At 40.9% G+C, this 21,946-nt stretch overlaps 1 protein-coding gene across 1 annotated transcript in view; it reads left to right on the forward strand.

Moving 5' to 3' along the window:
- Nucleotides 1–21,946, forward strand: part of TRIM66 (tripartite motif containing 66) — a 42,782-nt gene that overhangs the window by 16,437 nt on the left and 4,399 nt on the right. Inside the window, exons 4-15 of the mRNA XM_058807166.1 lie at nt 659–791; nt 1,147–1,263; nt 2,023–2,137; nt 2,910–3,056; nt 3,179–3,296; nt 4,264–5,123; nt 6,121–6,282; nt 14,801–15,073; nt 15,279–15,507; nt 18,619–18,679; nt 19,370–19,544; nt 20,376–20,668. Of these exons, the coding sequence (XP_058663149.1) occupies nt 659–791; nt 1,147–1,263; nt 2,023–2,137; nt 2,910–3,056; nt 3,179–3,296; nt 4,264–5,123; nt 6,121–6,282; nt 14,801–15,073; nt 15,279–15,507; nt 18,619–18,679; nt 19,370–19,544; nt 20,376–20,668 (2,683 nt within the window). The remainder of the gene's footprint in view (nt 1–658; nt 792–1,146; nt 1,264–2,022; nt 2,138–2,909; nt 3,057–3,178; nt 3,297–4,263; nt 5,124–6,120; nt 6,283–14,800; nt 15,074–15,278; nt 15,508–18,618; nt 18,680–19,369; nt 19,545–20,375; nt 20,669–21,946) is intronic.

Here is a 21,946-nt window from a genome sequence, read left to right on the forward strand (position 1 = left end):
TTGGCTTTGCCATGGTTTATCTTTCTTTTTATGGCATCTTTTGTTGACAGTGTTCCTTCTTTCTAAAACAGTTCTACCATTCAGAAAAAAGGCAAGAAGAGATTGTACAGAAATAATGCTTCCACTTTGCATGCCTGCTGTCCATTCTAACTCTTTATCACATTACTCTTTAGAAAATAATTTAAGAACAGATTCTAGCCCCTAATGTCAGCCTCAGCTGCTGAAATTTGTGAACTGCGTTGCAACAAACACAGTTTGGAAAACAGTTGCTCATGTGACTTTTTAAGAACAAATGGTTTCCTTGCTTCTGCTGTGACTGCAGGTTTATTTAATTTATTTACTATTCTACATTTTTCAATAGTTTTGTTGAGTGGTTGACCAGACCAGGGCATTTAAAGTTGTGAGACAGGTGCTCCAAATCATGATACTTTAAACTCACGAGTGTTTAGTAGGATTTGTTTGATGGCTTGTTCCTGGTGTGCTCAGTTTGTTGGATGTGTAAGGAAAAAAAGCAAACAAACCCAGCCTCAGATAATCAGATAGTTCCAGATTCTGTGCTTTTAAAAAATGCCATGGAGACTTTCCATGAAACTGTGAGGTTGGTTACTCTTTTTCTGAGCCCCTCTTGTGAATGACAGCCTTGCTTTGCATTCCTCAGCAGCTGAAGATGAAGCCAGGGAGTTTTCCTTGTTCTGCCCAGTGCACCCTCAAGAGGCCCTGAAGGTGTTTTGTGAGACCTGTGACACCCTCACCTGCCGCAGCTGCCTCTTGGCCGAGCACAAGGAGCACAGGTACCTCACTGCAGTGGTGCTCACCTGGGCCTTTGCCCCCTTTTTCCACCTGGGCCTTTGCCCCCTTTTTCCACCTGGGCCTTTGCCCCCTTTTTCCACCTGGGCCTTTGCCCCCTTTTTCCACCTGGGCCTTTCCCCCTTTTTCCACCTGGGCCTTTCCCCCTTTTCCACCGGTGCTTGCCAGCTGAAGCTGCAGGCTGCTCTGAATTTAAAAGCCACAGCAACCTCAGCTCAGCTGTCTCACAGGTGATTTAACTCAGATCTGTCTCACTGCCCTGGCAGAAACCCTCCCTGCTCTCACCTGTTTCCATGAGCATGGAAAACCACTTTGTGACAGTTTCCCCTTCTTTCACAGGTTCAGGCATCTCGATGAAGCACTGCAAAATCAGAGAATTATCCTGGAGAATGTCATAACTAAGGTGGAGGAGAAAAAAAATGGGATTCAGGTTTCAGCTAAACAGATTGAAGACAGGTAATTGCTATGTTTCTTTTTGTTTTAATGCAAGTAGGTGATCTGTAAAAATAATATTTTCACTAAATGTAGGTCAACAGAATTAAATGCCGCTTCTTTTTTTTTTTCTTGGAGAGTAGAAAACAATAGGAAGATTAAAAATGTCAAATTCATGTTTAAGTGGCGCTGACAAGTCATGGCATTGTAATACACGATTCCATGCTCTTTGTAAGGCACGTGACAGCTGAGTTCAGAGTTGAGATTTCTTTGTATAATTGGTTTCTGGCCTATAATTTGACAATATTACAACTGAATATAATTTTAGGATATTTTATATCTACAAGAAACCTCAAAACAGGGTGCAATTTCAGTCAAGATGAATATAAAAATGAAAATATTTAATTATTTGAACTGGATTTTAGCTACTGATTATGCATTTAGTGGCTGTTGGATCTCTCTTCTGCATTAATAAAACCAAGAGTACAAATCTATTTATACTGGTTATAATCTAGTATAAACTGGCAGTTTTGGATATATTATGTGTGTATTTGTTGAAAAAGAACTAAAGACTCTTTTGGCATGATGTTTGAGAGAATCCATCAGCATTAGCATGTCACATCCAGAGAGGGGTGGTCAGGGTTCAGAGAAGTGGGGGAGAACTGATGGGAAATGATGATACAACTCTTACTGCTGTTCTGTCAGTAGACAGGTCAGTTCTTGTAGCAAATTGCTGAGCAGTGAATAAATGACACATCAGGGATATGTACCTCTTACCCACAGGTTGCTTGAAGTAAAACATCTGTACAAAAAGGTGGAAAACCAAATAAAAATGGCCAAGATGGTTCTGATGAATGAAATTGATAAACGAACAAATATCCTCCTTGAACAACTGGAAGTAAGTAAGGCTAGTTGCATTTGACACCTTGGGAAATCAAACTAAATGACATTTAATCCCAGTGCCAGTAGAACGAATATAGACTGTGGGATCTATTGTGCCATTCCTTATATTTTCAAATACTTGGGGTTTTTTTCTGCAGACTTTATGGAATCAATGGTTGACAAAGATTCAGGGCAAAGTGGTAAAGTATTTCTTTATCATGAGTTAACCACATTTTCTAACGCATTTACAGATAATGTGTGCACCTTTTGAGCACTTAGAAAACAAACCTGATTCTGATTTTAATGTTTCATTTGTTGGAGCCCACTAACAGCACAATTAATCCCCTGTTTCAGAAATTATTTTTTGGTCTAATTTCTGTAACAGAACTCGTGAGTTTTGACTCTTCAAATTTTTGGATGTCCAGTTGAAGCATATGAGATTTTATTTTGAAATGTGCTGAGAAAAAATTGCTGATCAGAATTTCCAGATGAGAGAGTGGCCCACATGCGAATTTGATCCAAGTTCTACATCTTTCTTGGGGGTTATGTTATTCTGTTAAACCAGGGCCAGAATGATGCAGATTTTTCCTCCTGGGGACGTCATTGCTCTTCCTGAATTCAGAGTCCTCTCCTGAGTTGGATTTACTTTGTTTCTGTGATGGGTGGTTTAAAGACCTTGTGAAGAACAGTATTGCTGCAAATACTGCATAATACCATGCCAATAATTGCATCTGTTATGTGTGTCTGAAGAATGACAGCCCTTTTCTTCTGATTCATGTTATCAACAGAAAATCACCAGTGAGAGGAGGCAGAGGCTGGAGCAGCAGCTGCAAAGTGTTGTGGTTTTAGGCAGACAGGTGGAACATGTCCAGAACTTCATCAGCTGGGCCGTGTGTAGCAAAAAAACCATCCCATTTCTCTTCAGTAAGGAACTGGTAAGAGCAATGCTTGTTGTGCAGTAATTGTGAGAACTGCTTTAAGGTTCTGATGTTGATCAAATGAAACATTTTTCACCACCTTAGAATTGTAAGATCATTGTCCTTTAATGTGCCCCCAGATTGTGTTTCAGATCCAGCGCTTGCTGGAGACAAACTGCAACATGGACACGGGCCCTCCTCTGAAGATCAGGTTTGCTTGGGATCCCTCCTACTGGACTAAGCAGCTCTCCAATTTGGGTAAGAAAATTATAATAGGCAAATGCCCAAAGCTCAGCTAGACAGATGCAGACAATACAGTGCCTCCCCTAAAGGGCTCTCCTTTCTTGTTTTGACATCCACTTTTGAAACTCTTGCTATGTTCTGAAGAAAAGCGAGTGTGGCTGAACTCTCCTGTTTTTCTCTCTCCATTTATATCCACTCACCAAAAGACCATTGAGATGTCTGGTGCTTTCAGTCTCTTAGTGGCCAAATGAGCTGAGCACAGCTGAGACACTTGCAATTGCTAGGCACAAAGATGGCTTTAAGACACTGTCTGTACAATAACTACAGTGATACCTATATAGCTCATGTCCATACTGTGACTTTGTTTCTCAGCAGCCACAGGTTTTCTGCAATGGCTTTTTACTGTAAATTCAGCTCAGTGGGCTGATTGCTGATCTAAGAGAACAGTTCTCTTCCCATTTTAAGGTATTAAAACATAAAAGGGGTAAAATGCTATAAAAGGTATTTTAAAAGCAGGGAGTAATCTCTTGATGGACAAGATCATTTCATACGTCACTTCTATTTCCAGCTTTTACAAGTCTCACCTACATAACATAATCTCTTTTATTTTTGCACTTGCCCCTTGGAAACTGTTTTTTGTACCTGTGCTTATGGATGAGAAGATAAGCTCATACTTCTGTAAAAAATGAAAGTATAAGCCATATCCATCAGTTAAGATAAAATAAGGTCAATGTTTCAAAGTGTTTGCTGGGTAATTCAACTGTGAGTTCAACTGACATCAGTGGGAGTTGGGTGCAAATTGAAATACTAGATAAATATTGGAAAATTTATCTGGAATGGATGTTGACAGACTGTTGGGATACAATATTTGAATATCTTTTACATTTGAAATGTGCATGATGGCCATTTCCTTGAGTACAAATTTTATTGTATACATTTGTTAAGACTATAGGAGGGAGTAAATTTGCTGGTTTTTTTCCAGGGGGTTTCACAATGGAAGGTGGACACCTTACTCACCCAGATGTGCTGCTCTGTGGAAATATGCAAGGGTTACAGCCCTCTCTGTACCGTGGGCACCCCTCCCCAGCCCCCCAGCTGGAGACCAGCCAACCTCACCAGTTCCCCGCTGCGCTGCCGTGCTCTGCGCCCGTGTGCTGCTCCCACTGCCTCAGCGTTCCTCACCCCAGCAAAGCCCAGCCTCCCTACCAAGACATGAGCCACCACAAGGGCTTCCACCAGCCTCCTGCCCTTCATCAGCAGCACTTCCCTCTGCAGTACAGCCTGCAGCCCCAGGACAGGGAGCCACGGGCTGCCCCCCAGCCCGTGAAGCTGCTGCAGGCCGGGCTGGAGCAGCAGCCGCGCTCGGAGCCGGAGAGCGCGGTGTCCGGGAGGGTGGCAAAGGCCTTCCCAGCCCAGCAGCTGCACCAGGGCTGTGCTGGGGTGTCCCACGAGGCTCAGCAGGCTCCCTTGAGCCACCCACAGGCTGCTCTGCAGACATCAGCTGTGGGAGTGCAGCTGGGCCACGTCCAGAAGATAAAACCCAGCCACGTGCCGCAGCCACCCCCACAGCAGCAGCAGCCCCTCGTGTCCCCCCCGGCAGGGCACGACGAGAGCACCCACAAGCAGGTCATCCAGCAGAGCCTGGACATCATGCACCACCAGCTGGAGCTGGAGGAGATGAAGAAGGATCTGGAGCTTCTCCTGCAGGCCCAGGGACAGCCCAGCTTGCAGCTGAACCAAGCCAAGCCGCCTCAGCACGTTCAGCAGACTATAGTTGGTCAGATCAACTACATAGTGAGGCAGCCCGCCCCAGCACAGCAGCAAGTCCAAGATGAAGCACAGGTATTTCTCTCAAAGTTATTTCCTACTGCATTTAGTCAGTGTAAGCTCAGAAACTGGACACACCTTTGAGATTTCATGTGTTTCTCTGAACTTTTTTATTGGTGTCTTGTCTATGCATGCAGCAGAGAGGCTTCATGCCTCATGCAGATTGGGCCAAAATTTTCTGCCAAATTTTTCTATACTTTTTTTCAAATTTTTTTTCTGCATAACCACCCTGGATCCCAAAGATCTATATCTCTCAATAGGCAAGGTGAGCAGTAATGTGGGAGAATAAAAGCACCATCACTCCTCCTTTGTGAATAGATGACAGGAGGACTGCGGTAGTTGCACTCTGCATTTCAACTCTTATTTACTGGAAACATTAAGACCTGAGTCCTTAAAAAGCATTAGATTCTGAATTATTATTGAAGAGAGTGAAGACAATTTCTTGGTCTGAGGGTTATTTCCCATTCTCTTGCTGCTGCATCGTGTAATTTAAAATTATCATCATTATCCACAGATGCCATTGTGCTACAGTTTTTTAGCAAGGCCAATGTCTTCCCTTTTCCTCTGTTAGTGAGGAGCCTGCTTTTGAAAGAGGGACAGTTCTTGGTGGTGAGCATCCAAACTACAAGACAGATGAGCTGTAGAATAAAGTGGCTTGGAAATTAATTTAAAATGGTGGAAAGGTGGCTCAGACTTGCCATTGTGTAAATTCTGTGGAGCTGCCACCTTGGATAGTTCTCAAAGTAGATTACCTGCAAGGGCAGACTGCAGCCTTTTGGTGTAGCTGTACATTTCAGCAGGTTTATTGAGTCTTTTTTTTTTTAAGAATTCATAAATATTTGAGAGAAAACTTTCTCCATTTATCTCCCTGCTTAAGGTTGCCTTGAACATCTCTGTTGTTTTAGAGTTTTTTTGGGCTTGTCATCATGTGTATGCTGTGAGTTGATGCACATTGGTTACTGTTTTTCTTCCTGAGATGTTAAAAAGACAAATTCTCATTTGTGGTTTGTAGGTCTGTGAGAGCTCCACAGAAGCTGATGCCCAGAAGCCTGTCATTCCTCTTGACAAAAGTGACAGTCCCTCCCTGTCACAACCCTTAGAAGAAGAAGCCAGTGGCAGGAGCCACTCCCCTGAGACCATGCTGCAGCAATCAACTTTCCATCCAGTGAGAAAGGTATAAAGAACTTCGTAAAAAAAAAAATTAAAGGAAAAATGATGATTTAATAATGATTGAATAATATTGAATGTGGCATTGGAGTTTGCAATCAGGTGGAAAAAATTAAAATGCAGCCAAATGGCTTGTAAGTTTTGGAAGACAGTCACAGCCTGACCATGTGTGTATGTCACAGTAAGGTGCCAGGATGAGCAGCTCTTCTAGAGGCTGATCGTGTTTAGGTCTGGCTGGCATGATTGTTAGGCATGAACTGGCAAATAAATAGATGCTCTATTTCTTCACTGCTTAAATTCTGCCTAGTGTCTGTGTCTAGGGATTTAATTATTAGGAGTCACTAACTACCATACTAGAAGCAGTTAATTTGAAAGAAATAAATAAAGCAGGAGTCAGAAGTGCTGGTGAAATCAGGCCTAAGAAGCAATCTTCAAAATAGTTGCCTCAGGAACAGCACCACTTATTATTGCTGGAGGTGGAGTGCCTGAAATTCTGTTGTACTTCTTCTCATTCCTCATGTCTAAGCAGAAAAATCACAATTTCTCTATATCTAGAACATTTTATTATAAAATAGAGCCAGGCTTTGGTCTTCCCACCTACTGTGAGGCTCTGACCATGGAAGAAGCAGCCTGAACACAAACAGGAAGGCCAATAGTTATCAGTAGACCATTGCTGGCTCTGGATGTCACCTGTGCTTTTGAAGCAGAGAATCTGCCTTTTACTTCTCTGTACAGCTTTTTTAAAGCACTCCAAGCAACACATCATATTCTGGTTTTTCAAATCTGTTTATTACTTCAGTGCACGACTCATTTTGTGTACCATGTAGAAGACTTTCATAGTGCTTTTCCTTGGAATTTGTCAGTGGAATATTGTGGAAGAACTTGTTTTTCCTTTCCATCCTCAAAAAGCAAGTTATTTTTCCTTCTTTTGTATGTGACTTTGTTGATGCAACATGTTTATGATGCAATACCTATCCAGAGAATTGTTGGAGATCCCTTTGGGAGTTGCAGAGATGTGGGCCTGGAAGCAGAGTGCAAATCAGATTTGAAAGCCACAAAGAAATCTGTTTTATGGACCTGTAATGGAAGGTTATTCCCAACAGCTTAAGCAAGAAACGTCAGAAAGAGGAAAGAAAATGGAAGCAGATGTGGAAGAGGGATACACTAGTGTAGTCTGATGGGAAAAATGGGAATGATAAAGGAGAAAAGGCTGATTTGTTGCTGTAGACGCTGAGAAGGTGGTAAAAGGAGAATACTTCTAAGGAAAAGAAAAAAGGGTTTTTTGTAATGGTGCTGAGGAGTGTATGCTCTTGTGCAGAAAGCATAGGGGTGTCTGTTTTTTGAGGTGCCTGCTACCTCTTCAAGAAGGGAGAATGTTCAACCGCTACAGAACCCCATCTGTGCTTCTATTCCTCTCTTCTAATGAGCTGTTTGTGATGAAGACACCTGGGTGGGATGAAGATACTGACAGCTCTGGCAATGGCATATTAGAAATGATGAAGGGAAAAAGCACAGCAAGTAAACCCTTGAAATATCTTCATGAATGCTCCCTAAAGATGTCTGAGTGCTTTTGCTTTACAATTGGATTAAATCTGAGTTTAAATTGGATATTGGTTCCTGTTTAAGATCAAGGGAATGTGTCTGTTCACTCTCATCTGATCCTCCTGATTAAATGTTTTCACACTCACCTCCAGACAAAAGTTTCTGCATAGATGTTTGTCCATGTGCTCTCACATGGATTATGCTCAGAATGTTTCATCTCTCTCAAGATCGTCCTGGAAGACATAGAGAAAGTGAATGTGGACAAGTCTGAAATACCTGAAAAATATGGTGGGGAAAATGGCTGGATAAACCTGCTGCCTGTTGAAGAACTGTTCTGTCTTTTGGAGAAAAATTGCTGTTGGACTTCTTGGCCTTGTGTTGCGTTTCTGCTGAACTTTGGCAGCCTTCAGCTAGGCACAGTATTCCTAGTGGAGTACAGAATTCCCTGTCTGCGGAGATTCTTTCATTAAAGAGAAAGCAGTGTGCATCTGGATTAACTGTTTAGTGGTGTGGTTGCAAAGATCTGTCCAAAAAGGTCAGAAATAAAAGCTTTCTTTAGCTCAGTGTTTTCTTTTTTTTTGGAGTGGGCAAGACTTGATTCGTCCTGTAATTATTAAGCCTCTGTGCATTAATTTTTAAATGTTTTTATGATATGAATTTGGTATTATTAACTGATAACTTGATGAATTGTCTGGATACAGGATTATATTTATTCATAAAGCAGTACAGAGAAGATGCTCTTAATAGTTCATGATTTAATTAGTTTGGGATTGTTTTCATTTGTTTTACTCATTTTGGAATATTCATGGTGATATTTTGTCAGTCTGTCTTTCTGTATATTCCTCTAACTGATCTTTTTCTGTGAATTAATTTTTTGTGCAGAATAAATGTTTCTATATTTAGACCATTGATTGTTTGATATAAGTTAAGTGCTGCACTTTGCATAATTCTGGGCTTGATTAGCACTTTTTAAGAATGCCACACTAGGAATGAAATCTTTCTGTTGATATGGAAAATGGATATATTTCATATTCCTTTGTCAGAATACTTCACTCACATAGCCAGGACCTCTGGTTTGGATTGTGGAGTTGTTCTGTCTCCATGCCTGTTAAATACCCAACCTCTCCAGCAGAGAACAAATTTCTGAATAACTTTTGTGTTACCTGCACTGCATTTCCAGGGAGTTGTGCCAAGCTCTAGCAAACAGATTTTACACAAGTTGTGGAATTGCTAATTTGCAGTGTGAAGGAATGGGTGCTCAATTAACTGTTAGAACTCAAAGTTTTAGCAGTTTTGTGGAGAGGGTTACCAACCTTCTGCAACAATATGGTCTTGCTGCTTTTACATAGTATGATATCAAGTTATTAATTTGTGCACAAGACTAGAGAGGTCACCTATTCTGGAATAAAGGTAAGAATAATAAGATATTTTGAGCCTAATTGTGTTTTCAGGAGTAATAACAGGAATACAGTCTGTTTTGTTTGCATGTACCTAACTGTCATTTCTGGCTGTGATGAGCAAGAGGTCTATAGGCTGCATCTAGCATGAGAAGAAATGTCATGATTACTGTACATCTAGAGCACAGATTTGTAATTTGAGCCTCAGGCACCACTGCAACAGCCACTGGTGTTGATGCAGAGCTGAACATCTCTCCTCCTCACACCCCATAAAGTGCAGCCCCTTCTCCCCACTTTAGAGCAGGACCCTTACCTCTGTTAGCTAATCTTCTGCTTAAAGTGCATCTCTGAATATGTTGTGCACTGCCTTAGTGAGTTATCACTGAGCAGCTGCACCTGATCCTATATAAATATAGTCAACAGCAGATCCTTAGGGAAGGGCATCAGAAACAGACAAATATAAACTGATGGTCCACTATCCCAGATTCTGGAAGCCAGCACTTCAAGGATTTTCTGACCTGAAGGTTGTACCCAGACAATTGTGGTTTAGAGGACTTTCAAAGATTCCCCCCCCCCTTCCAGTGAATTAGAAAAAATCAGTGGAAAGGAGTCTATAAAGAGCTCTAAACCACTATTTTGAGTCCATTTTAATACTAGTGTAGAATACTCCTCAGCATTCTACACCAGTTGAGTTTTGCACTTCATGAGATCATCTGTTTGCTTACCTTAAGTCTCTTGCCTGATACCTTCTGATTTTTGTGTTAGGAAAACCAGTGAATAATCACTCTATATTCACCCCATTCATAATATATGTATTTTGTAGGAATACATTGAATTTACTCTTGAGAGTTTGTTTTTGAAGCTTAAAAGGGACTTCTTGCCTCTCTAGAGTTGGGCGAAAGCCATTCTGTTCTTCGGTCCTTTGTGTGTTTGACTATTTCCCCCATATTTTGTGGTTTTGATAAATAATTTTTGAGACCAAAATTGGCAAAGAAAGTGTAAACACTTGGAAATGGTGTGTAGTGCATTATATTAGTTGTGTTCTTTTTGATTCACAACAAGTTCCAGCTTCTTAGTTCAAGAGCTCTGTTTGTCTCGGGCACCATAAATTACCTGAAATGGGGAAATCCCAGGAAATATTCCATGCTATCCAGGGTGCACTCTTCAGAGCACTCTGACAGGCTTCTCTTTTATTTCAAGTATATGCTGTGGCAGCATTTCATGAAAGACTAATATGGTGACAGTTCATGGTGGAACTTCTCTTTTTTTCTTGAAAAACCCATGAAATTTGTTTTCATGAGTTTTTCAAGAGAAATTGAAGGGTGCTGAAGAACAGAGTACAGATTTTATTTGATAGTAGTATTGCACAAAGCATGTTGTGATTACTTAGTGACTGAAAGTAATAATAATTTAATATCCAACCCTAGAACTTTAAATCTGACCTTGGGACCAAAATGGATTTCTTGCTGCTATTTTTTTTTCCACTTAATTACTATTAATTTTAGAAGAATTAGTGATGAAGGAAATAATAGCCTGGAGTTTGGGGTGCTATAAATTTCTTAAGTAACAGAGTATGTTTTTTACTGTACAGAATTGAGCTGCTCACGGCACAAATGCCTTCATGCTTAATGCAATTAGGTACATTTCCCAGAATGTTAATTTTACAAAACCCTTTTCCTTTGACCTGAAAAAAAGAAGATAAATAAAACATGATGCTGCTTGCTCCATGCAATCTCTTCCTCCTTCCGCTTTAAGCCCGCTCCAGTTTATTCAGACAAATTGCTAAGGAAGATTTGGGTTCTTTCTGTCTCGTGAAAGCGGGAAGGAAATCCTTTGGATTCTGTTCTGAAACTGGGAATGGGAAGCATGTGCAGCCGGTGCTATCAGTGCTGCTGTGTTAAGCAACTGGATTGGAGTAGTACATTTGTTTAACCTTCCAGCATAATGAGCTGCCAGGGGGATTGCTCCACTTAATAGCAGCCGTTCATTACTCTGCATCCATTTGCAGCGTGGTGTTTCTCTCCCATAGCAAAGAGAATTGGCGCTTCCCAGTTTTAGCTTCCTTTATCAGTGACACTTAATGTCAACAGCCCCGAGGCTTTGCCAAAACAATCCTAACAAATCCTAATCCCACTGTTTCAAGGTAAGTATTTGCTTCTCAGAATTCTTCTGTATTGGTGCTGCATGTTTACGCTGGACCTTTTTGGAATGCGACAGTGATCAAAGAAATATTTGAACTGAACCATGTGTTTATTTTTTATTCTCTGCAGGCACTTTGCATGTTCTTTTTTTCTTACTTTTCACTACCATAGCTAAGAAAATTGTGGTAGAAGGCGTTTTGGGGTGGTGATGCTGCTGCCATTATATTATAAGGATCATCAGACCAAAATTAATTATGAGACAATGAGAATTCCATTTATAGTGACACAGATGTAGTTCAATGTGCCAGGCTGTACATTAAAATGTCAAAAAGTTCAAAATTAACCAACAGCTGAAGCCACCCTCTGCCCAAGAGCATAATTAGTGCTTGTTGTTGTTCAAATGTTGCAATGTAAAAGCAATAGAGCTTTTATAAAACAGATAAATCCTTTAAAGGCGTCCCATTTGCAAAATCTAGCTGAACTGTCAAGGGAAAAGAGAAATTTTTGCTAATGGCAAAAGAAATGATTATTTTAGGGAGTGAATTAATAGTCTATTAATGAGCCTTGCTCCCAGTGCATTGTTCACTTCACACTTGACAGCAGCTCCATGGATCAGGATGGAATGTGTCTGTTCTTAACTGTGAGTTTTAATATTTTGCACTGAAAGATCATAATGTTGCTTCATCATTAAAATAACCACAAAATTAACTTTTGCCCCAAGGGAAAGACAGATGGCAGTTTGATGGCCTCATTATTCTTTTTAACAAGAGTAAGGTTTTCCATTGGCTTATATAATCTAAAAAGATCTCTGAAGAAACTGATGCTAGATAGAAAAGTAAAAAGGACATAGCCACACCATGCAACTGAATTTCACCTTCCTGAAAATCTTACATGTGTGTCTCCATTTTTTTTCCCTTCAGTAGGAGTCATCCCAGTGACTACTCCCAGTAAGTAAACTTGTGTCACTGGAGCCAGGAGAAATCCTAAATTGACTTAGGAGGGGGAACATTTCACCTGAGCTGCACACAGTGGGTCAGGTCTCACCACATGAGATGATGGCATGTGCTTGTAAACGAGTCAGGGAAGGTGTGGGTAGTGGTCGGAGGAGCTGAATGGCCAGAAGGTTTCCAGTTAACTTGGGAGCAATTTTGGATGGTGTGCCTGCCATGTGTGTGCCTCAGCATGGCCATTTCCAATGGAGCACAGCTGTAGGGTACTTCTATGGACTCAGGGATTTGTGGATGCTCCATGCTTTGGAGAACCTGACTAAATAAATGTTTAGCTACCTCACAGGGGCTTAATTAATGCTCACAGTAGACTCTGAAGCAAGGGGAAAAGGCAAGGGCAGATTACAGTTCATCTTCAGCTCGAGCATGATTTCTGCTTGTTTATTTTAGTCTTTTGTGAGTGGTATGGGAACTATTCACATGTTAATTCTGTCATCTGAAAAAGGCTTGTGATAAAAGGAGTGATGGAATGAAAAGGTAAATGTGTACTTTGTAGGTCCCATTTGTCACTGCAATTGCAGGAATCTGTTACAAGCAAATTGGGGTGGCAAAGAAACATTTTTGATCTTTACGGACTTTTGGACGTGTGGCCTTGAAAAGTGAATTCCTTGCTGACCTGTGGAGATAACTTCGGTTTGAAACCTCAGCATTTTTAGGAATGCTCTGTCAGATAGTCTAAATGGCAAGTTTGGGCCTCCTCTGGTGCATTTCCTTACTGGCTGTGGTCTAGTTTTCTGCTCAAATGTGAGGTGGGAAGAACATGTGTGGCCAGTTCCAGCTGCTTCCAAAAAGTTGTTCTAGCTCAGACAGCTTGGATTCAGGGGTGTCCATTGGACTTAAGAGGGGGAGAATGACCAATTCCCTGGCTGCAGGAACCCAGTGCTCCTTGGGGTGCTTTCTGCATGGAGGAACTGCTTAGAGCAGGCTCACTGCAGCTCTGTGTGCTGGAATGGCACAAACTTCCCCTGGTCCTGCACAAGAGCTGACCTCTTTCTGTCTCAAATGCAGGTGTATTTTGCCTCGTCAGATTAAGTGGTCACTCTTCAGGCAAAGCTCCCATCATAGCATCTATTGCAAATTGACAAAGAGGAAATTAAATTGCATCCATGGTTAGGTGGGAATTAGATTCAGTGGGCAGTATTGTCCTGGCCCAGAGTTGCTGTGCATTGCAAGCAGAAGAATTCAAGGCTGGCAGGAGGAAGGATTTACACAGGCACATCTGGCAGCTCAGGCTAGGCTGCAGTCTTTGCCACTGTAGGGTTAAGATGGACAAAAGTATCAAAATCCCAAATGGAGTATATGTTGAGAAAACTACTAATTAAATTTAGGAAATGGATCCTCTCTCAGATTCACTTCTGAATCACAGGCCTCTAGTGGAGAAATAAGTACAACAATAAATTTAAACTCTAATTCAGATGCAATGGACGTGTTTTTATTGTCTTGATTTGTATTAAAATGAGGGCTACCTACTGTATTGCAGTCAAATAAAAAGGATATAGTCAGTCTAATGTAAAGGATAAAACACCAATGAACTATGATGAAATCAAGGCAAAGTTGTGTATTCAAGTGACACAGATCTGTACACTTCCAAAATTCCTTCTCTTTTCTTCACATGGATGCTAGAACAATCTTGTTTTCAATAGAGTCCCCCATTCCAGGGTGTGAGGCAGCTTAAGGAGGTCACCTAGATGAGTGGGTTTGCTTTGGTTTGTGTAACAGTGACTCTGTGGGTTTGGTAGTGACAAATCATGAGACAGTCAAAAATGTATGTTGATACTTTGGTAAATATTCCCTTTCTTTGGAAACTGGGCATGTTTCCTCATTAGTACAGGTAGGATATTTCTGCATTTAATCTGTGTTATTTAAAGGGGAGGAAGTGCTTTAGGTTTTAATGAGACCAACTCACTAACTATCATAAAGTTTTTAGTATCATTAACAGGAGAAATAACTTCATGTACTTAAGTCAGAGTTAGATTTTATTTCTTCTGAATCTTCTTTCTGAATGATTTTATGTTCTTTTAATAAAATGACAAAATTTCTGATTGGAATCTTATTTCTTCTGGGAAAATTTAATGGAAAATAATAGGGTTTATGTCAAGGATTAATTTGGTACAGTGTTCTACATAGATTTCCCAATCATTGTTGGAATTAAAAATCAGAATCCTTTGAATTCATCTAAGGAAGATATTTTTTTTGTAAGCACCAGAAGAGTAACCCAGTTGTCTCCTTTTCCAGTTTTCAGTTTTAATGGTGGAGAATCTAAAGCTTTTATAAGCAGGAGAGGATTACAATAGATTCTTACAGCCCTTGTGACACAACTGTTTGACTATGCCAAGCTGAAACTGAGCATCTCATCTATTATAGAAAGAACAGCAGCATTTTGCTGCTGGAAAGCTGATTAATATATTGCATTTTTTTCTTCTTTTTGCTTTTCCTAGCGTTCAGCATCTCTGAGCTTTGTGGGCTTTCCAAGCAGTGCAGAAATGGAATTATCTCCCACGAGGTTACCCAGCTCAGCCGACACAGAGGCGAAAGGTGCAGCTGCTGTGACACCTGGCCTGTCCCCAAACGCCCTCTGTGAGTGTGACACTGCAGCAGAGCCCCTGCCCAGCTACAGCCTGGCCCTGGGTAGGGCTCCCAGTGACCCCAGCCCTGGGGCTCCTGCTGCCCTTGTACCCAGTGATGCGCTCCAGGGAGGCACCAAATGCAAGGTAGGGATGCCTCAGACTCCTCTGCTCAGAGGGAGTCCACTTCCCTTTACAGCACGTTATTGTTGGTCAACAGTCAAAATGCTGTTTCAATTACAGTTTTTCTTATCCTGGTATTTGAAGACTGATTACAAATTATGTTCTTAACATGAAAAGAAGGAAAACTCATAATTGAGTTTTGCATTTCTTTCTCCCCTTCCTCCTGCAGCTAGAAAATGAAGACTTCAGTGCTGTGGATTGTCTTCTAGAAAACAGCTTGGCTACTGCTGGGCAAGAGGTAGTTAATGAATTAACTCTTTCTATGCAAAAAGTGATGGAAGAACCTATTAATCTTTCAATCAAAAAGTCTCAGCATTGCACTTCTCCTTCTGAACTGCTCAGCAACACTTCTTTCCTGCCTGTGAATGCCAGAATGAGACAACCTAGAAGCAAAGAAGGTACCAGCCTTTTAATTACTTCCTTTAGGTTTGGTTTTTTTTTTTTCCTTAGCACTGTGCATTGCAAGCATGGCGAAGCAGTATGCTTATTAATATACTTACATGTAAATGTGCTTTTCCAGCAAGCTTCAAATGTTATCAGAGTACTTAATCCAATGGAAAAGTGTGTTTGATCTCATTTGTGGAGGAAAAACATGGAAATTATATGCTTTGAATTTGTAACATCCCTCATCTGTGAACCAGAAACGAGTGTGACTGTGTGAAGTACCTGGAGTATTAGTCCTTTTAGAAGCACTCCTGTTAATGAGACCTGCAGTTATGACTACTGAAGACCTGGTTTGAAGAGTCCAAATTCAATTAAAAAACCCCACATTACTTCCAAAATGTAATGTGCCTTCTGCTAAGTCCTCCACATCAGTAGCATACCGAATTTTTGTTAACACATTGCTCAGCATGTGCCTTTGCTGGGCTCTGTCTACTGTGAAACATTCCCTTCAGCCAAGGCCTATTTCTTCAGCCCTAATGGAGAATTAGGCTTTACTTAACTCTTTTCATGGGCAAATTGCCAACATCGTGCTACACTCTAAAGGCTCATTCCTGCAAACTCTGAAAGTCAATGGGACTATTCATGCAAGCAAGGGATTGCAGGATCAAGCTGTTATCCCATGACTTATGCCAATATTTGGCTGCATTTCTCTATAGAAGATGAATTAATATTTCTCTCTCTGTGCTGTATTTTTATTCAGAGAATTCTAATTAGTACAAAGGAGGCCTAGCCCAGTGAGCCAAGGAAAAGTATTTGTCTTCTCTTCAATGTCCCATGCCAAACCGTGGCAATTATGGCACGATCATTTGTGTGAGCTGTAAGAATCAGGGGCACCCCTAAAAAGCTGTGCCTCAGGCAGGCTGAAGTGTCTTGGGGAGGAGCAGCAATGTGGTATCTGGGGTGGCTTGTGTGACACCACACAGAGGGGCAGCCCCAGCATTCAGAACCTCACTGTCAGTAGAGGATGCTGCAGATTTATACCTGCTGGGTATAAAATGCAGGCCCTGTTGTGCAAGGGGCTGGAAAGCCTCGAGTGCTGAATTCAGTGCTGCTCCCTTTTCACAAGGAAGGATCAGGAGCGAGCAAGTCTCATTCTGACAGTGTTTAGGATCATCCAGTGAGGAGATGCAGTCACCAGTGTGCCATAAAACATGAATTCTGCTGCAGAGGCAATGCTAACTCTGCTGGTGGCTCTGGGTAAGACTTGCTGGCTTCAGCAGTGCTGTGCTGCCAAGCCTCATTCCTTCTGGTAAATGTCTCCAGTGACTCATCCTTTTCTAATAGCAAACCTAAACATTTCAGCCTAATTTAAAACAAAATTATTCTTATCCTAGGCATACAGGATGTGGTAAAAATTGTGCTGTGATAATTTTCCCTCTTACAGCCACTTTTCTTTCTTATGACTTGCATAAACACCCCTCTCTCCTCTTCTCTTTCCTAGACTAAACAAATCTGATGGTTTCAGCCTCTCCTCATGGGTCAGGGGTTTGATTTTTTTCAAAACCACCTCATTCCTCTGTGCTATTTTGGGTTCTCTGCAATTAAGGAGTGCTGCCCGCAGCCAAATGCAGTGCTCAGCTGAGGCCTCTGGGATGCCATGCAGAATCAGGGTTTCAGCTCCTTGTGTTTTACATTCCTTGCTGCTGGTGATACCCTGCAGGATGGCATTCCTCCCTTCTGCAGCAGCAGCATTAGGGGGTTGACTGTGTAGAGAACAGCTCACTTTAACCCTTAATTCCTTCCAAAAACATTTTCCTAGGCAATTGTTTTCCTTTGGGATTACATTCATCTGACCCTTTGTGAGCACAGTTACCTCAATTCAGTCCTACTGATTAAGGAGATTTTTCCTCTGATGCCCTAAGGTCTATTTTTAACTGAAAACATTCTCCACAGTGCAACCCTTCTAGTTTGGTGTTTCCCACAAATTTTACAGGCACTATTTTTTGATGGGCTCTGTTGCTGATGGAAAAGTTGGTTAATGTAGGAAGCCAGCACCACCGGAACACCCTCTGCTTTGGCAGTGTGCAACGAGAGCTGCTCCTTCAGCTTGGTGTGCAGTCTCCTTTAGGAATTCTGTCCATGACAGGGCTGCCCACCCTTCACCAGAGCAACAATCACAAGTGAATAATGCCTTAGATGTGATGTAAAATGCACCTTTCCTTGTTAGTCTTCATTTTATTGTTCCTTGTGGCAGGTACTGTTGACCTGAGCTCAATTTTCTTTTAAAAATCATCTTTTTTGGCCCTCTCATCTCGAGATAACCATGATATTGTGTTTGTTTCTTGTTTGTATTGACTGTGTCAAACTAATTTGTAACAAAAGGTGAGATTACAAAATTTTTCAATTGATTTGTATTTCTGAGGACATCCACTGAGGCATTTGTCTCTATCCTATCCCATCTCCCCAGAACTGTGCTATTACTTGTGTTTAATGTCAGTAAAAACTACGGCCAAATGCTGATACAGCTACAAAAAGGTACAGCTAAATAAATAGACAGTTTTGAGTTGATGTGTTTATGTGTTCCAGACACTGGAGGAAAGAAAGGAATTATAGTGTAACTTTTGTCCTGTGGTGTCAGATGGGAGACAATTTACTTCCTGTTTTCAAGTAACCAGAATTATCCAGAAGCTTCTTTGCATGGAGCTGGAGACAACAAAGATTTCCTGAGCCCTGGGGGTTCAGACCTCATTGAGTCTGTTTTTCTCAAGTGAAGGCTGTATGGCAAAGAGGATTATTTATGTTGTTTCCATGTATATGGATGTGTGTAATATGGCTGTGTACATAAGTAATTCCCTGGGAAATAAATAATTTCTACAAAATATTTCATATATGCTCCTTATATTTGGAGCAGAAGCTGTAGTTAAAAGTATAAAAGACAAAGGCTCTGCACTAGAACAGAAAATAGCATGCATATTTTCTATACATATAGATGAAATTATTCCATATTTCACTTATGATATCATATTAAACACCAGTCAGAAGTACATGAATATTGAAGTACTTTCTACTCTAATCTGCCTGTGATATTATAAATATTTTATTCATTTTCTTATCTTCTGTTCCAGATTCCAATAACTGTGAAAAGGAACATTTTGAAATGGATATGAAAAGCAATCAGAATGTCAGGTAGCAGAATCTTTTTTTTTTTATACAAAAGCACTGGCTGTGAAATTTTATGCATGTATTTAGAAAATTTGTCATACTTAATGATGATGGAGAACTTAAAAAGATTTCTAGATTCCTTATAGGTATTAGTTCTGAAAGTTGTAAAGTGCTCTCCAACTTGAGAACAGCAATGGAAAAGAAGTAGTGAATTCATGTATTTCTGTGTAATTTTCCAGAATGAATAAACACTTGCAAACCTATCTCACTTGAACAATTAGAAAATGTTAAGCCTCAATGAAAGCTAAATGATATAATGGGAACAGGACTAACATTACCTCAACAATTTTATAAAATTTGATTTTCAGCCACTGCTGTGATAATATGGTCAAGTTGATGATGTGCTGTGCTCCTGTTGAAAACAGCCACACTGAAAAGTATAAAATATTACTTTAATTGTGGTAATTAAGAATACAGAGAGCAGGGCAAAGCTTTAGCACAGGAGTTAGTAATGTATTTACACATATGATTAATTTAAAGTGATTGCATTCACATTTCTTAAAGAATTGGTTTGTGAAAAAGTATCAAGATTTTCAGTGTTTGGCCACCAGAGTCACTGAGGAAAAGGAGCATAAAAACGGTGCATCAAACTGAGTAGGGAGGAGAATTCTGTGGACTGTGGATGGATTTAATCCCGTGTCCTTTTGGCTGCAGAGGTGCCCCCCAGGAGCAGAGGATCCCCTACGTGCGGCTGGAGCGGCTGCAGATCTCTGCCTCGGAGATGGGCGAGCTGCCCGTGTTCAAGCTCCAGCCACAGCACAACGGGCAGGAGGGCAACTTCCTCCTGGTCATCGAGTGTGGCACACGCTCCTCAAGCATGTCCATAAAGGTGAAGGGATTTTCTTCAGGATTTACCTGCCTTCTGCCCTTTTATCCCACTGGTTTGCAGGCACAGTTTCTGGAATATTGTACAGTAAAAAAGTCTGCTGATTTGTTTGACTCTCGGGTACTTCTGTGATGGGTTGTGGTAAAGACAGTACAGCTTTGAGCTTGCTCCTGCAAAGCTCAAGTGGAACTCCCTTCATCTTCCATTTCTGAAGGTTTGTAGTGTTTTCATGTTCTAAGGAGCAACTTGGCTCACCTGTCGGGTTACAAATACAGGATAAGTAGCTTAAAACTGGCCTGAATATGTATTTGAGTGGTAGGAACCAATCCCAGAAATCACAGTGCAATAGATTTTTAAAATCTTTGTAGTCTATTGCTTCAGTGGAGTCTTGGCTGTGAAGACTTTCCACAAAAGCGAACAGGAATTTCTGGTGGGAAAAAGATCTAAACCTTTTCTATGTTTGGGTTTTTTTTGGGGGGGGGATTGGTGGGGAGGTTGAGCTGTTTACCTTAAAATTTGCAGGTGAGATTGTAGAATATCCTATTTCTATCACCTGTTGTGTAGAATCTGCACAGCTCTCTCACTGTGCTATGTGGAGGAAATGACCCGACCAAGGTGACCTGGCCAGCCAGTGACAAATGCCAAGAGTGTGGACCTCCTGAACTCCAGTAGAGTTCATTGCAGAGAAGCACTTTGGAGCACTTGTTGGAAAACTGTTGGTAGTTGTGCCTTCCAAGTACAATAAGTACTTGGTTATCTGCAGATAACCAATGATGCTTTATGCTGGTGTGTGAACGTGATAATTGTGTGATCCCAGATTTTTCTTCCTTCAAGATAAATAAAGATAATCCAGCTGAAGGGCAGAAGTCCAAAGAGGAGAACTCAGAGGATGGGAGATTTCTCATCTCCCAGGCTGCAGGACAGACACAAACCCCATCTGTTGATCAGAAGCTCAGCAATGGCATCTCCAGCATGAAAAAATCCCCGGTTACTCAGGAAGTCAGTCCAATTGAAAATGAGGATTTCTGTGCTGTGTGTCTTAATGGAGGAGAGCTGTTGTGCTGTGATCACTGCCCCAAGGTCTTCCATCTCTCCTGCCATGTTCCAGCCCTGCTCAGCTTTCCAGTGTGAGTATGGATGACATTTCACTACTGTGCTGTTCCTGCTCACTGCCTGGGGGCAGAAGATATCCTCAGGGATTGATGTTGCAGGCTTATGCAAGGGCTGCATCTCTCACTTGCCTTTTTTGTTATTTTTTGTCTTACATGCAAGGAACTAGATGAATTATGAAAAAGAACTGTGTCCTGTCACTTTGTCCTTTCTGCAGTTAACTGGCCTGTACAGCCAAGGAGGTGGCAGACCAGATTAAAAAATGTTCATGTGACTCACTGGAGAAAAATAAAAACCTAACTCTCACATAGCATCTGGAGCGTAGACATCAGCTCTTCTTGGCAGAACAGGGACTAGCACAAGGGAAGGGCAATCAGTGAGGTTTTATTCAGTTTGTTAGCAAATTTTATGGGAAATATAGGATTATCAGGGCTTTTGTGGAAATATTTTAGTCATTGCTTTGCCTAAGAAACAATCTTTTGCAACTTGTCACAGATGGATTGTATGCAATGAACCAGAAATAGACACATGTCTACATACCAACCTTAAAAGTGAGACTGAATAATGTGCATTACTGTGGTATGTAAATTCTAAATTTGTTACAAATCATTACTAAGTGGAACTAAAGTCTAGTTAATTTGAGCCAAGCTCAAATCCTTGTCTCAACTGAGAAAAATATGTTGTAAGGTATTAACTTGGAGATTCTGGTTTCTCCTTTCTGTTTAAAAACCAGGACTTTCCTTCTCTTGGGTTTCATTCTTTTCTCTAGTAGTGGAGTTATTACCTTCTAGTTTCAAAGCACTGAAAACCAAGTTTTCCTGTTAGAATAAACTTTAAAGGCCAAGTTAAACTCTAATGAAGTAAATTCCTTAACTAAAGTTATACGTTCATAATTCTTGAATATATCTTCATCTGTAGCTATTCAGACCCTGATGTTGTAGAAGTTGCATCACTGCCTTCACTAAATTCCTCAAGAGGTTTCTGAAAATGCATCTACTAGCATGGAACACACGCCCTTGCAGGATTATGTCTGTTTGGTTTGGGGACCTGTGTTATCATCACACCTTTTCTGATAATGTTGATTTCTTAGATAAATATGTCAATTATTGTATCAATTGATAATTAATATCTCAGTTATCAAAAGGGTCTGGGTTTGTCTTATGAAAAGTTGCTGCCTGTTTTTCCTTAGTGTTTTGTTTTTTTTTCCAAAGCAGAACTTGAATCAGTGCAGCTGCATACACTGCTGGTAGATTATTTCAAACACATTTTTGTTTTCTTTTCCTTTGTGACAGGAA

The sequence above is a fragment of the Ammospiza caudacuta genome, chromosome 6, assembly GCF_027887145.1.
Source record: "Ammospiza caudacuta isolate bAmmCau1 chromosome 6, bAmmCau1.pri, whole genome shotgun sequence".
Classification (NCBI taxonomy): Eukaryota; Metazoa; Chordata; class Aves; order Passeriformes; family Passerellidae; genus Ammospiza; species Ammospiza caudacuta.